At 40.3% G+C, this 20,737-nt stretch overlaps 2 protein-coding genes across 5 annotated transcripts in view; both read right to left on the bottom strand.

The window, feature by feature from the left end:
• The window catches only part of HHIPL2 (HHIP like 2), a 139,973-nt gene extending 132,200 nt beyond the window's left edge, over window positions 1-7,773 (bottom strand). For all 4 annotated transcript variants that reach the window (XR_002436839.1, XR_002436840.1, XR_002436841.1 and 1 more), the window contains exon 1: window positions 3,779-7,773. Coding sequence is in view for 1 of the 4 variants with exons in the window: in XM_021391707.1 (XP_021247382.1) it covers window positions 3,779-4,177 (399 nt within the window). In the remaining 3 variants the exon portion in view is untranslated. The remainder of the gene's footprint in view (window positions 1-3,778) is intronic.
• TAF1A (TATA-box binding protein associated factor, RNA polymerase I subunit A) lies at window positions 7,926-18,196 on the bottom strand. The gene is made up of 10 exons (XM_021391708.1): window positions 17,995-18,196; window positions 17,505-17,674; window positions 16,112-16,225; window positions 14,690-14,888; window positions 13,795-13,925; window positions 12,807-12,965; window positions 11,677-11,743; window positions 10,377-10,497; window positions 9,122-9,282; window positions 7,926-8,243 (listed from the first exon to the last, which is right to left on the bottom strand). The coding sequence occupies exons 1-10, from the start codon at window positions 18,071-18,073 to the stop codon at window positions 8,122-8,124; spliced, it is 1,323 nt and encodes a 440-aa protein (XP_021247383.1). The 5' UTR covers window positions 18,074-18,196; the 3' UTR covers window positions 7,926-8,121.

Below are 20,737 nucleotides of genomic sequence, written 5' to 3'. Positions count from 1 at the left end.
CGGTTGGTTCTACGGTTGGTTCTACGGTTGGTTCTACGGTTGGTTCTACGGTTGGTTCTATTCACCTGCACTTCCAGCACTGTATGCAGCTCTGCTCCCCTACAAGGAAAAAAGCCACAAGGATGGAGGCACAGAACAGCTCAGTAAACTGTCAGTGAGCAGTTCTGAAGAGATGTTCAGGTGCAGGATGACAGCATGACAGAGGTCTGCAGAAGTCAAGTGACACTGAGAAGATGGATGGGGATTGCTTGTTCATCCTTTCCCCCAGAAGAAAAATGAAGGGCATCACATAAGGTTAGCAGGAGACAAGTTAGAAAAGGACACAAAAGACTTTGCCAGAGGAAATTTAGTTATTAGAGTTGTACACTGGTTCACAGGGAGTCTGGATGACAGAAGGGAAGAGAAAACCACTGATGATTATTGAGTGCAAAGAAACCACATGTGATTTCAGAAGCGTCTGAGCTGAAAACAACTGGAAGCTGGGAGCACGTTCTGTGCATTCACCTTCCTGTTTACACGTTCCTCCAGCAGCTTTTGGCTACTTTTGGACAGAACACTGGGCTAAATGAGTCTGGTGCTGTACAACTTCAATCACATTCTCACATGCATAGAAGTCAACTGTAGTTGAGATTTAAAACTATTTTGAAAAAATAAATCTCATCCTATGCAATTCATGTAGCTACCATTAACTCTATACATAATTTTCAGAAAAAAAGTACTGCAGGAAATGTTTTCAAACATTGTGCACCTATAATTCCCTTCATCTATCATTAAATTTTAGCATGCACAGTACTAAAAAAAAAAATGAAGTGGTAGGCTTGAATTTGTGACTATATCCAAATTCATCATCTTGCAAAAAATCTTGGCCAGAACTTCCATAAAACATTTCTGTTAAAATCTCACCTATTTATATCAGTAAAGGACTACAGAATTTAAAAGCAAAGGAGTTGAATTCTGCAGAAAGATTGTTTTACTGGTTTTCATGCCAGAAGCTTGAAATAATCTATCCAGAGATTTTATTGGTCAGATACATAAAAATTATAAAATCATTGAAGTTGGAAAGACTCCTAAGACCATCACATCCAACCATCAGCCCACCCCCACCATGCCCACTAACCACATCCCTCAGTAACACATTCACATGGTTCTTGAACACCTCCAGAGACAGTGACTCCACCACCTCCCTGAGCAACTTGGTCCAATACCTCACCACTCCTGCTGAGATTTTTCCTAATACCTGACCTGTACCTCCCCAGCACAACTTAAAGCCACTATGAAGAGGCCAACCCCCACCTCACCCAACCTCCTTTCAGGAGCTGTAGAGAGTGATAAGATCTCCCCTGAGCCTCCTCTTCTCCAGACTGAAGAAGCCCGGTTCGCTCAGCTGCTCCTCGTAACACTTGTGCTCCAGACCCCACACCAGAAGGTAGCTACGTGGACAAGCCCAAGAAGGGAGAATTACTAAACTAGTATTTTTACTGCTACATTAAATAAATTTGCTTAAACAAAATTCAGCATTCCTTAGGTTCTGCAGAAGCTCCAAAGATTAGGTGGCCTTGCAGTGGTTACTGCTAGTGCACCTTCATTTTGCTCAAGTGTGTATGAAAGAATACAATTAATTAATCCAGCCATGCTACAGAGCAGAAGCAGCAGAAGCTGCTGAGATGACATTAACAATTCTTTGCTAATTTGTAATAGTTTCCCTGCAAAAAGAGTATGCATTCAGCAATGAAGTGAGGCCTCAGATTTAAAACTCGCTTTAGAAGTATGTTGATTGCCTGCACTTCCCATTCTGTGCTACACTTTCCTATTCCATGCTCACGGCTTTCCATCAGCTTTAAAAGGGCTTATTTGGCCTTCGGTTTATTTTTTTGGTTTTGCTTTTTTCAGCCTCTCCTTTAGCAGCTTCCTGAGCAGAGAAACATCCTCTCAGCCAGCAGCCAAGCAGCTGTTCTAACACATAGAGCGGGGTTTGCATCCAGGGAGATTTCACAGCCTTGCAACTTGAACAACACCTTCTTAAGAACATTACATGCAGTTTTCAGAGTTTCATTTTCCATTTTTGGACTAAATCCTCAAGCTACACAGCTAAGTGTCAGACTCCAAAGCTACCAATGCTTACAGCATGCTTAGCTAGCAGAACTACCGTGAAATGAAGCAGCTCCACCAGCAAAGATAGATGGATTTATAGGCTGCTTGGAAACCTCCTCAGGTCAGTTATCAAGAGAAACAAATCAGGTTTGGAGTTACAGCAAGAAATCCACGATCCTTAGCACATCCTTATTGAATCTTCTTCTGTCTGCAAAGAAACACACACTAATTGCAGAGGTAAAGTGTGCTGCTGCAGCAACTACTAATTATTGTGATATTGTGGAGGTGGTAGAATGAAGACTAATTTCCACCCCCCTCAGATGAGATCATCAGTAATGATTTAATCCAGCAAAATGACATCCGTTAAGTGAAACCATTCTGTAGATCTTTGCTTCTCCACTACTTCAACAGCCAAGTAATATTTGTCAGATAACCCAGCTTCATTCCCATGGTTGTCACCAATGTGAACAGGAACAAACTTAATGGGAACAGCAAGATGTAACACCTACCCAAGTTCCTCCCCATCCAGTAGTGAACAAAAAACAAATTCTAGAAAAATAAATCATAATTTATTATTTTGAAAAGTATATGTACCAATTGAGGGGAAGGGCTGTTCCTACAAAATATGCTTATAACAAATACCAAATGATGCCCTGCAGAATAAGCAACCTCAATCTAAAGAGTAAACAGCCACATTTTTACAGCCTTCCCTTTCTACTTGGATCATGCAGAAAACCTTCATAACACCAACACCAGTCGTCCTGCCAGGACCTGCAATGCACTACTTGCTGGTTTACTGACTGTGAAGTGACAAACAGAACCCTGATGTTACTCTACTCAGCCCTAGTGCTGAAAGGGTTCTCATCCCCTACGCAGATGCCAGCACCTTGCCAGCATCCAAAAGGATGGGCAAAGGAAATTGTAACTAGAATAGCTTTATATGTTCTTAGTAAGAACAAGTGTGGGTTTTGGCTGCTTGGTATTTTGGCACGCAGTAAGCACTGCTCTGCATGACTAAGTTGTTAAAAAAAGAGGTCAGATCTGTTCTTTAATTAGGGGGACAAAGAAGGAGAGCTCAGGAAGAACAGAGCAGTGCCTTTGGTCTTTTGTCATTGCACAATGCCTGTTTCTGTGAGGCAGGTGGGCATCATGCAGATAGCACCAATAAAAACACAGCAGCTGAAGACTTGAGACTTTGCAGCAGCTGCATGAAACCACTTCCTAATAAATTGCTGTACTTCTACCCACAACATTTAAAGCATCCTCAGCAGGATTCACAATCAAGATGTCGCCTTGTGGTTCAGAGATCCAAGTGCTTTGCCTGATAATTCTGGTATCACTTCGTCCTGTAGAATTTGTAATCCAGAACCTACTAACTGCAAGCAGAAAATAAAATATTAATCTATAACTCTCCCCTTTGTTACAGGAAAACTAGCAGAGCAGCAGGATTCCCATCATCATCTCAGTTGGGCAATGCTTTCATAAATCATTATTGCTATCAAATGTCACTGTATCTTGCCAAAGCACTTTGCTAAATGCATGCTGACGATTTGATGCCATTACTCTGCCTACTTCTTCCCTGCTCCCACACCCCTTCTCCCCACAGGACAGCCACAAGAGACTACCAGAACCACAGCTGACCCCAAGTAAGCCCACAGCATAGGACAAAGCTGGTTTTCCACCCTACCTGACAGAGAATATCTTTGATGTATGTTCCACACAGCTTATGCCCCCGAGGATCAATATAATCCAGGATCTCACGGTATTTTGCTGCAATGCTATTGTCTCTCTCCTGGTCACAGCAGCCAAAGTTTTCATAGGCAGAGCAGAACTCCAGGTGAAAAGGAGGCTGGAAAGGTGGCCCGTAGTCCAGACACTGAGGATGCCCCAGAAGACTGCCTATCCAGCAGAACAAGCAGAGGCAAAGGAAGACATGTGGGCAAGAAAAGGAAGCTCTAGAACTGTCGCTTCTCCTTCCAGTGTCTGGCCAAACATTCCCTTTCTTCAGTGTAGGCTTCTTGAGGTCAGATGTATAGAAATCTTGGGCCTCTGGTTCATTCATTCTCACTGCTTTATTAATTGCCATCCACAGAGCTCAACACTCACTCACTCAGGTTTGCTTACATTCTCTTTCCCTTTTTCTCTGAAGTTTACTATTTGGCTGGAGAGAAACCTTCCAGCCTGCCCCTTTGGTATTTCACACGTCACATGGCTGAACCCTCCCCTCTGGACATTTCTCATGTCCCTAGAAGCACTCACAAATCTAATCCCTACAGCTTAGTTAAATTGACTGAGAAATCATTCCCCAAGAAATATGAACATGAAAGTGTAACATACGACTGCTACACACAGGACAACCTCTCTCCATTTGCAAAACAGAAGATGAATAATTTATAATTGCTATCTATCACTTTACTTGGATTTGGTTTCATAAAGACTGAATAGGGCTAAGTAATAATTTAGAACCAAACTGAGGCAGTAGCTGACCATATGTACAAGTCATTCCAGGATAAAAACATTTTACAGAGGGACTGCTGTTACCCACAAATCTAGGTGGGAATTAACATGGAAAGATATTCAGAAAGAGTGAAGGAGAAAACACACTTAAGGTACCAGAACCTGAAATTGACTGTAATATTATGTGGCAACCCTGTACTTAACTGATTTTAGTGATGTGTCTTGAAAACAGTTTATCACATTAGATTTCTGTCCACTTTCCCCTCTTGTGCTTCCTCCAGTTGGCTGGTGCAGTACATCATCAGCTGCACATGCAGGTGCACTGTGCTTGCACGCACTGCCCTCAGCCTGGCATTCTGAGGATGGCACTTGCCTCACTCCACTTTTCATTCCTTCAGCATTGAGCTCTTTGGGTTAACTAAACTTGTCCACCAGTTCAAACCTTTCCTGCTAGAACTTAAACCTCCCTCTTCCTTTCCTACAGACATGCCATCTGCAGACAAAAATACCCAGAATACTTACACATGCAGAGAACTGCACTTCCAAGTTACTGCACAGTAGCAGAGGTAAGAACACTCCACATTGCTCCCGTGAAGAGGTGAGAAAGCCACAACAGTTTTACTCACACTTAGACAAGGACAGAACATGATGTCCCACAGAGCATACTGCTCGCTTTACCCAAGCACTCTTTGCAGTGGGCTATCTTTTTTCTTCGGCTAACATACCATCTCATATCACTCTAGATGCAACAAGACAGGAGTAAGTGGAACTTACCATTTACCATCACATATAAGATCAACTATGGAAAGCCCCAAATGACTCTGAATTCAAAGCAGTATAAAGCACACCAACACCGATTCTGCAGGGACTAGTCCGAGGGTAATGTATACACCTGTATACACCTGTTTAGTGTCAACACCTGTTGAGTGTTTACAACATGCCTACACTGCTCCAAATGCAAATCCAAGTCTGTGTAAGTTTCTGGTATCAGCCAGCTGCCCACAGCACAGAACCTGGTGTGCAGGAGGGGAGGGAGACATCAGAACACAGCAGGCCAGCATGATTTAAAAGCCGTTGGTATTTCATCGTTGTGCTTTTCTTGACCTTTGGTGAACACATTGTTAGAACAGTAAAGCAGAAGCATCACAAACATGAACAAAACAACATAGAAGGTGAGGGCAGAGCTGAAGTGAGTTGCATTTTTGTGAAGTCATCAGGTTCAGTTTGAGCATTAAAAATTCCAGAACAAGAGATGGAATTACAGAAGGACAACACACACTAGGCATGTGGACCAAAAGACTTGGATTCCCTTAGCAAGTTCCTTGCCTCAACATAAATGAGTAAAGGAAAGATAGGATACTTGCTTCATAGAAGGGAAACAAACACCTCACAGAAGTTTTGTATGCAGGACGAGGAGTTAATTCAGAAGAAAACCAAACCTAGCCCACAGAATTCAGAGCCAAGGCAGAATATTCCAATGCACTAGGAGTTAACATATTCAAGGTATGATGCACAGGCTTGAAAACACAGTATGCAGTCAATAGCATGAACAGGAAATTCCACTCAGGACTTGAGATCTGCAGGTTGTCTTTTTCCAGGTGCAAGTACTACATGTAAAGAAACTTGCGATTTCCAGTAAGACATGAAAGTAATCCTAAAGATTGTAATGTGAAAACTAGTGCCGTGCTCATCTTTCACTTGCTGACTGCAGCTCTGCAGTTCCCTCCTGTCGCTAGACCAGGATCCCTGGCAGCAATCCTGTTTCCAGAGAAGGTCACAGGAGAAAGCTGTGAGCACAGTGGATTAACAGATTTTTCAAAGACGTCAAGCTCCTTCTTGTTCTCACACTCTCCTTAGTGCCACACAAATCTCTGCGGCTGTCTCACATTTTTTCCCCTATTTATTGAAAAGCCTACATGTTTCCCACAGGCAGCTAAGGGGACAAAAGGGGAATTAGCACCTAGTTTTGCTACTCTTCTAAGTTACATGATATAAACTCATTTGCATACGAGCACAGAGATAAAGAGAGTTACCTGCTCTGTCAAAGGCCCAACTTTGAAGTCTAGAGGAGCGCAGTGGCAGGCAGGAACCCAAATCAAGAACTCCAAGAACTCCTCCAAGGAAGGGGCACCCTTGTCCAGTTGCCTCCCAGGGAAGCCTTAGCCCCCACTGTCCATGCACAAAACCCATCAAGATGGATTGCTGCACATAGCTCTCTGGATCACCCTCTGGACTAAAGGGAGCTGCTTCTTGGAGGTGTGGGATACTTCAGTAGAGGCAGAGCATTTTGAAACAGCAGTCTAAATTAAAACAGTCAGAATTCAGCTTAAGATCTGTAACAAAACAGTAGATCATCACAAAACAAGGCAGCAGCCTTCTTACAAAGCCAGAAATAAAGAAGCAGTTATGGAAAGTAGCTTGCACTGTTTAAATACTCAGAACACATCACAAGACCCAACACTAACCTAGACTAAACTCCCAGATAAACACTCATCTATTAAAAGCACAGCTGAACTTATCCATGTACTACTATGCTGTTAAAGACATCTTTATTCATCCCAGCGGTGGCTCAAGCAGGCCATCCAACTGAGTTCTACAGACCTGTCATTAAAACAGAAGTAGTACTTGGAAGCATTTTTGTTGTTGTTTTGAAATGAACTGGAATGCTAGTTTGTGACAACACATTAACATTTGCTTTCCAAACACAGCAACAGTGTGTATTTCAACTCAAAGGCAAAACTGCAGAAGAGGTTCTAGCAAGCCTCTTTGCAGGTAGTAAAGTTTTCAGTAGTTCTGTGCCTTTCCTCCCTGAAGCACTGCAACACCAGCTTTCCCCTGTGAACACAACACAGCAGCAATGCTACCCTCACTCGGCTCCTATCAACAATGTGAAGACATTCCCTGAACTGGACACAACTCACAAATACAGGGCAGTGAAACTGATTTGGAGTACGTTGAAATGCCTCAGCTATGTGAACAGGTTGCAGTATACATTCACGACAACCAATATACTATGCAAAGAATGAAGTACAGGCCTCTCAAACTTCCATATATTTCAGGAAAACAGTCATAAACAGCAAGTTATGCAACATTTATAGTTAGAAACTTGCTTTCATGATCCATCACACATTGCTCCTAGGTTGAGACATCCCACTTACTATGATTACCACAGCTAGCCCTGAGTAGATTTTGAACTACATTCCAGCAGCCATTTAAATCAACATCTATACACTGAACATAAGATCCACCCTACAGTATCATCAACAGATAAATTCTGCACCATAATTACCAAGTAGTTCTCAAGGTATATTTGAAATCACTGATGTTCGCATTTCAGAGAAATCTAGAATATTAAAGAAATTCTTCAGCATCATCTGTCAATTTACATTATTTTATTATAAATATAAACCAAGTACTTTTAACAGAAATGTATAAAAAACTACTAGAGTTGACAGAGTTTGTCACTAGAACAGGTTATAGATCAATGCCAATACAAAAGCCAGTTTCACAAAGGGAAAAAAATGCAGCAAGACCCTCGATGACACCTTTTAATCACAGCTGTAGAGAGGAATCTCAAAGCCCAGATATTCTCAGGTAGGCAGGACTGTGCTTATTCACAAATTTCTTGAGCGTCCGAAACTTTTTCACCTGAGCTTTGCAGCCTTGGTGTGATATATATTTAAAGTACTTGCAATCTAAGCAAGAGAAGAAAAAGTGATGTCAGCTTTACCATGACACAAGCAAACAAAACAATTCTACTTTTTAAATAACATGCAAGCATGCAAGTTTCCCATTACAAAAGGTAATAAAATAATCCAAGACATGCACATTACCAACTCAATTGCAGCACTAAATTAGTGAAAGCAAAACAGGCTTTCAACTCAAGAAACCGTTCTACAAAGTCTCAAAGATGAATTACATAAAAACTGACAAAGAACAAACTGTCTAATCAAAAAGCCCAAACTTAACTATTAAGTTACATTCTCCACACCATATTCTCATTCTCAGCTTTGTTACCACTTCTTGGCCAGATATTCTACTTGGTTTCAACAACATTTCAATGAATACTACTGAAGAAGTCCCAATCTTCATCTTTCTATTGAACTATTTTCACTCAAGACCTCTTTCCTCTTCTTTTCTATGCTATAACACTCACAAAGTCCTTAAGGATCAACTAATCCTCAATATTTGCTAAGACACTGCTTAAACTGTAGCTCAGCAAGCAAACTTTCCATAGTCCTCACAGCATTCATTCAGGAGCCTGCTGTATATTTTTGAAAGTGTGGTTTCAAGGTTATAAACAGAGTAAGTAGTATTGTGACTGCTCAATAAGGCCAAATAAAATTGAACTCAAAACCAGGATAAGGCAAGTTATGCAACCTATGTCTCTCAGTGAGGAATATCAAACCATTTTAAATGTTTTTCTCCTGTTTAACTTCAGAGACCACAATCTTTCCTAGAAGAAAGAAACGGTACTTCTTCCAGGGAGTAGATCAGCTGCATCTTATCTCATCAGGGCTAGAACTGGATGTTATTTCTAGTGTACGTAGTGAGTAAAAACATTTAGTATTACCCTTTCCTAGAAGAACTCCAGCCACCAGAGCTTTTTCATATGAAAGATTTTCATTTTCCTGCCAATTCCTCTTTGCTAAGTAGCGGCTAAAATGGAAGGCTGGCCACCAGTCCTTTCTGGAGTTCCACTCCTGCTTAATCCAGTCAAGATGCTTCTCAGAACTGCAGAAAGGTAAAACAAGAAAAACTGAGATGAAATAGTAAAGAGGAGGCACTGAGTTTTATAATCAGCTTGATATGCTAGCAGACTTATATGCTAGCAGACTTTGACACTACACTGCAGACTGAAGTATTAACTTAAGCAGCAATATCCATTTAAAAAAAACTTTGGGTTAATCTATGCATAATCAAACGCTAACGTATTTCAAATACTTATCTTTTTTCCATTAACTTAAGCAATGAAGACCTTACAGTATTTCAGAAATGAAAACAATCTATACAACAGGGAAGTGATATTCCCATGAAATGACCAAGATGCCCTGTATATTTCAAGATACTCTGATGTTGTGTCTTCAAAATCAAAAACTACAGGCAAAGTTCAAGTATTATACCATTCTTCCTAACTGTAAGCAACAACACTCGCAGTTTTAATCCATTAACTTCTGGGCCTTCTGCATAGGTAGAGGCAGCAATAAAACAGCAAAATGGGTCAAACACAGTACTGAATTGACTCACCATAAATATATAAGGCTTAGGAAAAAAATAATTAAAATCCCTATTTTTGGAAAAAAAAGACATTAGAGACCTTCTGGGCATGGATTGCATAGAGATGGCTCCTTCTGAAATCGGAGTCCTCCTCTGAACAAGCAAGCAAGTACACATCAATCCCCAGGCATTCTGACTTGGCTTTTAAGAATACACCGTATTCCGTAACAGTTGCCAACAAAGGAGAACACAACACACCATGTCCCTTTCTGCAGTCCATTGATGCCTAAACCTGCCCCAGTCAATGTATGTTTAACAGCAGAAGACCAATCAATTTTTTTTCTCCTGGAAGTAGAATAGTGACAGGCAGTAAATGTTATCCAAACATTTGAACAATATTTTCTGCATAAACACAACCTAGTAAAAACCTTTTTCAGTTAACGATAATACTGGAAATTTAAGAATTTCCCTCACTAATAATTTCTTCTTTCCTGCCACTGAAAGCACGCTGCAGCCAAGCACAGCCACAGAACTCAGCACAGGCCAGCCCACTCTGGGGATTTCACACACAAATTCCTTTTTCCAACACATTCTATCAGAGTTACACTTACATTACAATTTGTTTTATCTGTCTTGCCAAACAACTCCATGCTTTTACATTTTTCTTCCAGCCAGCGTAATCCAAGGCTGCAAAAATAACTTCTAGCCCCAGTCGACGCCTTTTTCGTTTCTCTGGGAAGGAATTAGGCTGATTAATGAATCAGTTGAATTAATTTGAACTCACTAGTAAGCAACAAGTAAAATACCATTCGCCAACCTGCCTTCCCACATGCTGCTGCTTTCCCTATTACTGAGGGATCTTCTCCCTGCTGCTTTCTGCCCCTTGTAAGAGAGAAAGCTGAGGAAGTTTTCATGGGTCTAGAGCACAATTCACAGCAAAGACCCTCCTTAAATGCTTCTGACTCAACGAGGCACACATAAGACCACTCACTTATCCCACACTGCCTTGCTTACAACAGTTGCTGCTGTTGTAATCAGTGCTTCCAGCCAGTGCCGTTGTTCAACATATTCTTCCTATGGGAAGAGAACACAGCACCCTGGAACATTTCAAGTCCTGAGACATCAAAACAAAGAGATAGGATTGATATGAATAAAACAGGCATTTCACTACAGCAGCTAATATACCAAAGATGTTCATAAAAAAGACCTACCACAGCAGATATACGCTGGCGATCTTTACCAGTATAAATTACTTCTTCAGAAATCAAATTGTCCTCAAGAGCTACAAAAACTTCACAAATGAGTCACATATGTACAGAAAAAGGGAGGTTTCAGCCAAAAGGGATTTTTATTTTCCATAAAGAATAAGAACAATTGAAGATTCCAAGACATTCCACCCATCTGCTGACTTGCTGGAAGACACCAGGTTGCAAGAAGATGCCCATTTTGGAAAGCAATTGAAAAGCAGTCTCCAAATTAAAAGATTTTTCTACCCGCTTGAAGATAAAATTCATTTGAAGATGCTGTTCTTTGATAAATAAACTAATGCATAGATCCATCTCAACTCCTCCAGAAGAGAAAAGAGGCCCCATAATGGAAATACTGAGTTTAGCATTTAGAACAGCGTACCTTGGAAATGCGAGTCTAGCATTCAGACTAGTGCACCTCAGAACAAATATTTTTGAGGCCCAGACCGTGCATTACAACCTACTGCTTGGTCAGCCTTCAGACTTACATGGGTATTTGTTTACACAAGCCTCTAAATATCTACTTATCTGCATGAAAGGTGCCTGTGATCAGAATCTTTTAATAAGCACAACTACTTCAGTAAGTACAAAGATGGCTGTAGAACAATTTCATAGTGTTCTAGAGTAACATAAAGGAAAAGAGCAAATATATTTAAAGACTTACTTGATTTTTGAAGCATAGTATTAAAATCTATCATTAGTTCATGAGAGGGAACAATATCATGCAAGATCTGGAAAAAAAACACCCAAAACATACATTGAAATAATGCAAAAGCTTCTGAAGACTTCTACCTAATCCAAAGCAGCAATGTCTTCAGAGTTCTTTGGTGTCTTAGGAAAATTGTGCCATCAGGTACCCTATTGCCTTGATATGAGGAATGACTATCAAGAGCTATTTTGCACATCTGCGATACCTCTGTGACACAACAGATGAGATGCCCTCAAGACTACTGAAAAACCCTGCAACAAATGCAGCATTTCCAGAAGCAGCCTGTATCCAGTGTCTCCTTTTTAGAAAGCAATGTCATTTCATTCCCCGACCAGTTTAGCTCCCATCTACTGCTCTGTGCATTTGCAGGATGGATCAGCCCGGTTCTAATTTGTCACTATCATCTAACAAATCAGTCTATAAAATTAATGCTAGAAAATGCTGTGACCATTATATTTTATATACAGGCTGCAATATAAAACAGCTTCATTAAGTTTAGACTTAAAACCATTTGCCCAACAAAAGCGTTTTAGTGCCATCAAGTGGCAAAAGAGATTCAAAAACATTGCTGGAAAGAAATTACTAATGAGCAAAGGCAACAAAGGTGGGAATCTAAAAGCAACTATACAGAAAGGCAACAATGCAGCAGGGCCTTATCTAACAGCCAGCAGAAGTAAACTTCTACTGAAGCTTAAGAGCCCAAGTTAACCACTTACTGAGAATAATGAAACTAACTGCTAGACAGGATTAGTACGTGAAAAAAGCAAGCACCTAATGTTTATTCAATACTGTAAAGATCAAACCACAAAGGAAATCAATGCACGTTTATCTACATGTACTTCCTGAGCCATGGAAAATTGATCTGAGCTTGCTTACTGACCTAAGTTTTATGATGCATCAGTTACATATGTAGAACAAATACAATAAGGGATACTACCTGCTCCACTCATTTGAACACCCCTCCCAATCCTTTGCTTGCCACCAAAAAATACAGTAAGGTAAACGCTATAACAGGAGACAACTGACCCATCAGACCACTATGAAAAATGAACAACCACAGCTTGTATTTACTATATTAGATATACCTTGAGTGCAGATATGAGTGATTTCTTCGGTGCACCATGTCTCTTCAGGAACTGATAGAAGTAAACATGAGCATTGGGATTTGCAGGAAACTTCGAGTTGTAAGCATAATCCGTTAATACTTCACGAGCTTCTTGGTGGTCTCCATAGAATTCCAACAGCTAAGAAGTTAAGCCTGTCATTAGTTTGCTTCACATTAGCAATTAAACTCTTATGGTTCATTCTAGGCTGCTACAGAACTATCCAACAGCACTGTTCACATCTAGCAGCATAGCAAATTGGATGTGAGTTACACTAGTGTATTTTAATTTTACTGGTTACTCTTAACTTAGGTAGCTAAAAATTTACACTTAGAAGCAGCTACAGAAGAAAATTACATTAGTACTTCCTTGATTGTCAAAGAATTATCATCATCCCTCACTGGAAAAAGAAACTGAAGCAGACTGCCACGTCTTTGAAGAGAACTCAGAGAACTTGGCAGCTGTCAGCACCTAGTAAAATTCCATAAGAAACACTCAAAGAAGTCAGAGCTTATCCGCACTTAGGAAAAGTAAACCTCTTCAATTTTAAGATCAGCTTTATTTCTTAGTTAAAATTTGTAAGCAGGTATTTATAAAAACAGAAGGTCTGCATGTTTGGTGTCCAAGATTTAGTACCACCAGGAAAACATTGCTCTGCCAAAAAGAGAACTTGCTCTCAGGAATTTAAACAAAGCAGTTGCGCTATAACTTCTCCATTAGCACCATGAAAACAGAATGTGCAAGTTGGTTGCCTCTTTTTCTTGGCAGCTTGCAGATAAAGCCTTTTTTGTACAATATGCAGGCTCTGAAGTCCTACAAACATGCCTAAATTTAAGCCAGTGAAATATCATAACATGTTGTTTTTAAACTCCACACATAACTGAACTGCAAACTTGCATCTTAATGAAAATTAGTCTAACATCAAAGGAAGGGATCACAAAAGGAAGAGATCTGTAAAACACGTTCTTACATCGACATAAGGTTTCACAAAGAGATCCCAGACTCCAGGTATTTTAATGATCTCCTTTAAGTTCACTGCTGCCTTCCGAAAGCAACCATGCATTTCCTGTTCAACAGACAAGTCTTCAAATCCATCCTTACCTATGCAAACATGAAAGAATGCCACAGAGTTAGCTTTTCTTCAAGATATCTCTTAATTAGAAGTTGTGTAACTACAAGATGATCACATTTTTTAAAGCAAGGGCTCCAGTCAAAGCTTTTTAAGAAAAAAGTCCTCAGATCCACCAGTACTGGAACAAGAAATTTTCATTGCTCTGCATGACAACTTATAACCAAACTCATGATGGGCAGTGTTTAAGACAAGAAGCTACCAGTAGTCTGTTTATCTTGTGAAATTAACAAGTAGAGATCCAGCCCCACAGTCAGCAGGTATATGCAGAGTTATATGCCACAACCAAGTGGCAACCTCTGTATCTTCACCTTTCAAAAGAAAAGAGGAAAACCCAAGTTTGGCTGGCTTTTGTTAGCACTCAAAATTCTAGCAGCAGTGAAGTACTCATGCACGTACAGAGAAGTCACTGCTACAGATGAATACATTCATTTGATGATTGTTTTAGGTGATGCTAGCCGGATATAAGAATTACGATTCAGGGTGAAAACACTGCTTTGTTTCAGAACACTAGAAAAGTTCATGTCAGTATTCTGTTTTGGCACCACCACCGTTGCAGGATTATCTGTATACCATCAATATCCGCAGCTTTTGAAGGCTAGTACTTCCCTTTGGTGCCTTCATATGTAGATGCAGGCAGAAGAGCAGCCTATGTGGAAATATCGCTGCAGTGAACAGTGATGCCTGCATGAATAAGAAGTTTACACCTCAATACAAAAGCAGTATTTGGACTTACCATACTGTAACAGTAGGTTCTTCTGATTGGACCAGCTATAGTAGTCCAGCAGTCCCCTGTAAGCCTGAATCAGCTTCATTTCTTTATCCTGAACAACTGTTTGTTCCCCAAACCTCCAGCTCTCTGCCAGGGACAGGTTTTGGTAGGCTTCATCTACTAATCCATTACAAAGGAGATGAAAGGCATGCTCTAAACAAACCTGCAATTCAAGCAGTCCATACCACAGCGTTTCACATCATAAATAGAAAGAATCTCAATAATATAACAAAAATCTGCATAGAAGTTAAAGGGAAAGAAGAGACACTCATTACTGACATCCAAATAAAATATTGCAAACATGGCAAAATATTTTTATTAGAAGCAGGTTTTACACATTGTTTTATTGAAACAGTATCTTCATAGGGAACTTTGGTGAAAAAAGCAATGGGAGAATACAAATGTCACTAGGAAACAGAGGTGCGCACCAAGAACCTAAGTAATTTTTTCCTGTTTGAAGATGCAGGAGAAACATTATTAATCAAAGGCACATCTGACATACAAAGATAAATCTGAGAAGGAAATGGGTTTAAGATCTTGAAATCTACATGGCAAAAAGTCATCAATCAGGTAGTAAATATTCAGCTGGACTTATGAAGGCAGCTGAAAGCACATGTCTCAAAACCTTTCTTGTCATTAATAAGTGCTGTATCTATTTTAGAAGATCTAGAAATGACCTGAAGAAATCTAGTTGGGTTACACTCAGTGTACACTCAATTTCAATTTGCTACACAACTAACAAACACCTGAAAAAGGAATGTCCTACCACACTACCATATTGATTAGTATTTGATTAATATTGATTATTTGCTTTCAGTTAAACTCTTGTATGGAACTAATGTTGGAGACCTTGAACAAATCAGAAATCAGAAACAGTCAAGGACAGAAAACAATGTAAGTTTGAATAAGTCATCATAGGAAAAGAACTGGGTTCTGAGTGACGCAGGGGTCCACAGAATAAGCTTTACTATTTTATATACAAATCAGCTACCTGAAAAGTGAGCAGGTATTGATGGCAAAGATTAACTACAACTGCTTGATCAGGAGCACAGTGGTCAAATTAAGGACTGGAAACAAGACTTTGCAGATGTCAATATGTAATTAGATGTTAATGGAGGATGTATGAAAAAGAATTTAACAGTTTTAAGAGTGATTAAAGAACGTATGCATTACTGAAGGCAGACAAAAACACATTGACCAAATGAGATGCGGTCAGCTACAGAACAGTCCTTGAAATATCATGCAACTGGTAGCTCTGTTGCATTACCTTTTTTGACACTACTGTCAGTAACATCTCAAGAGAGATCCTTCTGAAACAGTAACACTCAAGCAGATGTTCAGGTAAAGGTGTGGAAAAATCATCAAGGTTGCATCAAGTACACTCACCTTCAAATACCTTTTTACTCTTAAAGATTTCATCTGTTCTATGAAAGAGTTGAACTCTCTTATGCTGCCACGGGAATGATTGCACAGAATTTCTGTTCCTATTCTCCAAATCATCTATTGAGTTGGGGGGAAAAAAATTGCAAAAAACCTTAGTACAAAAATGGGAGTAGTCACCATACATACAGTCTTATCAAACCTGTAGCTACTGTAGCGTATGAATAAAATGTACATTTGCACTGCAAATACAAAAATGAGTATTAAGTCTTGTCTACTGCTATAGTTATGTACATATTTATCATGTGTTTTGTTGTTTCTTTTTCAAACTAACATTCCATGGGGGCTTCACAACTGCTCGTTATAAATACAGCACTTCAGCAAACCTTATGAAAACTGCATTTGTTTCCTCTCTTCTTACTGAAAATAATACATTTCAAAGTTAATTAAAATTTCTGCTTCCCTTTTGTTTGTTCCCACTGTGACATAATGTACACAATTCTTTAGATTTAACAAGATCATTTCCACTCAGATGTAGCTTTTCCATACATATATAAATTTGTTTTCAAGGCCTGCATGTAGAAGGTAACCAAATCAAATCAGTTTATTTAGCAACACTGTCTGATTCCCTTCCTGGGGCTTCTATCTCAGGACCTGCTTAGGAGTTCTGAAAGTACTGGAAGAGCTAGCACAAACCTCAGTGAGCTATTAACTTTCAGAATCTGACTGATGGCATGCCAGTTGCAAACATATTCACTGCTTTTCCATTTCAGAAGACTACAAGAAGAATAATTTCCATAGATGTGCTACTGATGGAATTAACTTATCTTAAGCCAAGTTTTCACCTGTTGTACTACTGACTTCTGTAAATAAATTTAAAAAGCAAACAAACAAAAAAGCAAAAACAAACAAAAAAGCAACATACCAGGCTGCAAGCTTAGAGAACTTTTCAGGAGCATGGTCAGAAAAGATACATCAGAGGGCACTGTAGATTCACAGCACCTCCGAGAGGGAGATCTCAGCAAAGTCCAGGCTCCAGCAAGATTAGTTAAATTCCCAGCACAAAGGCGTACTTGTGCAAAGGCAGCCTGAGAGACATTTAATGAATAACTAGACAGCATACTGCCTTCAGCACAATCAGTGATGAATCTGGTGTTCTTTCTGCCATCTACCATCCAATGGTTTCTTAGCTGTTTTTAAAAGCTCCCATGCCTCTACTGCTTTTTTTTTTTATGAGCTAATTTTATCTTATGAACATTTCCTAACTTTTTGAGTTTTACTTAAAAAAAAATAAGCTTATGAACAGTCAACAAAGAAATTAACGGCCCTGATGTATTACAGATGCTTTTCACAAGTATTTTTTTCAACCCCAGAAGAACTCTAAGAGATGCTGGCTTACCTCTGATGGCCCCACGTCTCTCGTAGAGAAGTCTTTCTCTAGTGACTCGATGTAGGAGGTCAGGAACTCTGCAGCTCTCTTCCACTGCTTTCGTAGCAGTGCATCCTGGATGTAACTCAAACACAGCTCCTTGCTCTTCCAGAAGTTTAACCTGTGCTCACTGGAAGATGCTAAATAACGCAAAACACAGAGAACTCAGCTAAACCCAGCAATAAGAACCTTTACCAGACAACAATCTGCCTGCTACTTCAGTTATCCCTCTTACAGGAGCTCTCTCAACCACTACAGAAGACGACGGTAAAGTGCCGTTTATGGTAAAAAAAAAAAAAAAAATGGTTTAGAAGGTAAACACACTTATTTTCCGCAGAGGCGAAAAAGACTGGAAGCATGAAGTGAGAGCAGCACAACGGCCGCGCCAGGGCCCCCGCTCGCCTCACGGAGGGAGGCAGGCCAGCCGTGAGGGGCTCCCACCGAGCAGCCGCGCCCTTACCCGCTCGGTAGAGATGCCGCGGCAGGAAGGGCAGGTGCAGGGCCGGCTGCAAGGCGCTCCCCGCCCGGAGACCCTCCATGGTCCCGCGGGAAGCAGCCAGAGGGGCAACGCAGTAAGTTACTCCTATAACTACTCCAAACAGTGCCCGAAGGCGGCGGCCATTTTTGAGCCTGGCGGGAAGGGGGCGGGCTTCAGCTGCCAGTCACTGTGGAGAAGGCCCCGAGAAAGCGCATGCGCTCTGTAAGACGTGGCGCAGAGCGGCGGCCATGTTGGGAGCGGATCGTCTCTCGCGCCTGCGCGCTGAAGTCACCGGGTCGCCTCTTGCTGTGGGAGAAGAGCTGTGGGCTTCACTCGCTGTCTAAGTTCCTGCCGTGCTTAATGTAAAGGTTACTCTAAAAATAATGGTTGATTAGACCCTGTTGTCACTTTTTCCATCGTCTACGTTGGTTCTTTGTTAGTCTGTGATGGGTTGGGTTGGAAGGGACTTTAAAGCCCCCTCAGCCCAACCCCTTGCCATGGCAGGGCTGCCCCGAGCGCCATCCAGCTGGGCCTGGAGTTCCTCCAGAGGTGGGGCATCACAGCTTCTCTGGGCAGCTCTGCCAGGGCTTCATCGCCCTCTGATTAAAGAATTTCCTCCAACGTCTAACCTAAATCTCCTCTATTTTAGTTTAAAGCCATTCCCTCTTGTATTATCACAATCTGCTCATGAATGTGAATCCAAAGTTTCTGTGTTGTAGAGTAGTAATAGTGCCTATGCTTCCACAGAGTACCTGGATCTTAGGAATCTGTCTGCATCAACCACACAATGTTGCATACACACATTTGTGCTATAACTTGTTTCATTAAACCTCTCCCAACTATTGACCACACTGGAGTTATTTGGGATGTTTTCCAAGTAAGAATGCAAGTTGTTTTCACTGTTGGTTGGTTAGTTTTGGTTTTTTGTTTTTCCAGAAAAACTCAGCCATGTGGGGATGAGTAAGTAATGAACTGGCTCGATTTATAGGTTCGTCTCATCTGGTGTTCTGGTTCATCCATGATCAATAACAGATGTCAAGGGGAAAAGTATGAGCCAGAGTGGCTGTTTGTAGTGTCTAAACACCCTCAGAATCATTCCTTAATATGACATTTAATAGATCTGGGGGCTGATCAAATAAGTCTCCCTTTACAGTTGTTTTTTTGTTTGTTTTTTTGTTTGTTTGTTTTAATAAATATTGTGTTCTTCTAGTTTTTGACAAGAATTTCAGTTCATAAGTATTTGGTATTGTTTGCTGATAGTTAACATGACTATAAACTGCCTTTTGGTCTGTAGCACGGGTTCTTTACCGGTGATATCTTCTTTGTCTACCCTTTACAATATGTCCCTCCTTTGAGTGTCTCACTGATCACTGTTGTTAACAAGGTGCGGTGTCACATCCCACAACATTTCTGTTCTCATTACATCAGTACCCTAGTTTCACTATCCTGCTTGCCCCAATTTATTTCTTAAAGTCCTAAATTTGCTTAGAAGCATATTCACATTTGGCTTGTTACTTTTTATGTACTTTTATTTTGTGTCATGCATAAATGAGTCTTTGCTGATTCTTATGTGAACAATGCTGGCTGATCTTGTTAATAAGTACTAATTATTAATTTGATTGATACCTTAGTGCAGAAAAACTGCTTTGTAAGTGTAGACGCATACAAAACTTTACATTCTCTGTGCATAACTGAATTCGTATTGGAATACGTGCATTTCTAAGATTTGGTTTGAAGACTGAAGCAAATTTTGCCTGACATATCTAAAATGAAGATAAATATTTCTCTTTTATGTCCTGCATTGGAGGAAGCTGTGGGTACATTGTTACCATCACATAACTGAAGATGTAGGGAATGCTTCAGGGTCATAGTGATGAAAGTCAAGTACACCTATTGACTGCAAGCCTCTCATTGCACAATAAAAATAATGAGTTATGCAAGAAGTATGTGATGTTGTTTCTCTTCACATCTCTCTTTCCTGCCCTTGTCTTTATGACTACAGACACCGTTAACTTTTATCTTGGTCTTTTAATGTAGATAAGCTTGACAACCTTGTACCGACAGTGTTAAACAGCTAATTCTTCACAAGCAAGTGGAGCTGGAAACCAAGCTGGGAATTAAGTCACAAGAAAATTAATGTCAAAGGAATACTTGCTTGTCTTTCATTCTTCAGTCATCATAAAATATAACTTGAATATACTTACTTCTATACACAGTGGTGCTTTACAGTCTTCTAAATTTGCCATGTTTGTGTGCTGTTATTGTTTGGTACAATTTCTGTGTGTTTTTAAGGTTACATTAGTAGTTACACCTTCTTTTGAGATATTTCTCAGAAGCAGAGCAGCTGACAACTCAAACTGGTTGTAAACTGTGATACAGCTGACATCTGTAGCATACAAATTAGGCTTTCTTAGAGTTTTCAGCAGACAATATCAGCTAATAGGTACAGTGTCTTTTTAGAGGGTATGAAATACAGAGAAAGTCAACTAAATCCCGGGGAGGCCATCAGCGGTACTGCATGCTCCATCCATGATACTGTCTGTGCTAGGCCTGAGAGAATACCTGCGGGCATTCTCTTTTTAAATTGTTGCATTTCTGTAGTGTGTGCATGTTTTCCTTATTCTCAGGCTGGGCCAGACTGTAAGGAAGGGCGAGATGTCCCAGATAAGTTTGACAGAGCTGTACGTTCCGGCACTAAGTAAGATTATTTGTTTCTGCCTTCATG

This window comes from Numida meleagris, chromosome 3 (assembly GCF_002078875.1).
Source record: "Numida meleagris isolate 19003 breed g44 Domestic line chromosome 3, NumMel1.0, whole genome shotgun sequence".
Lineage (NCBI taxonomy): Eukaryota > Metazoa > Chordata > Aves > Galliformes > Numididae > Numida > Numida meleagris.
Note: the sequence above shows the minus strand (reverse complement) of the source record. Positions and strands in the feature narration are given on the sequence as shown.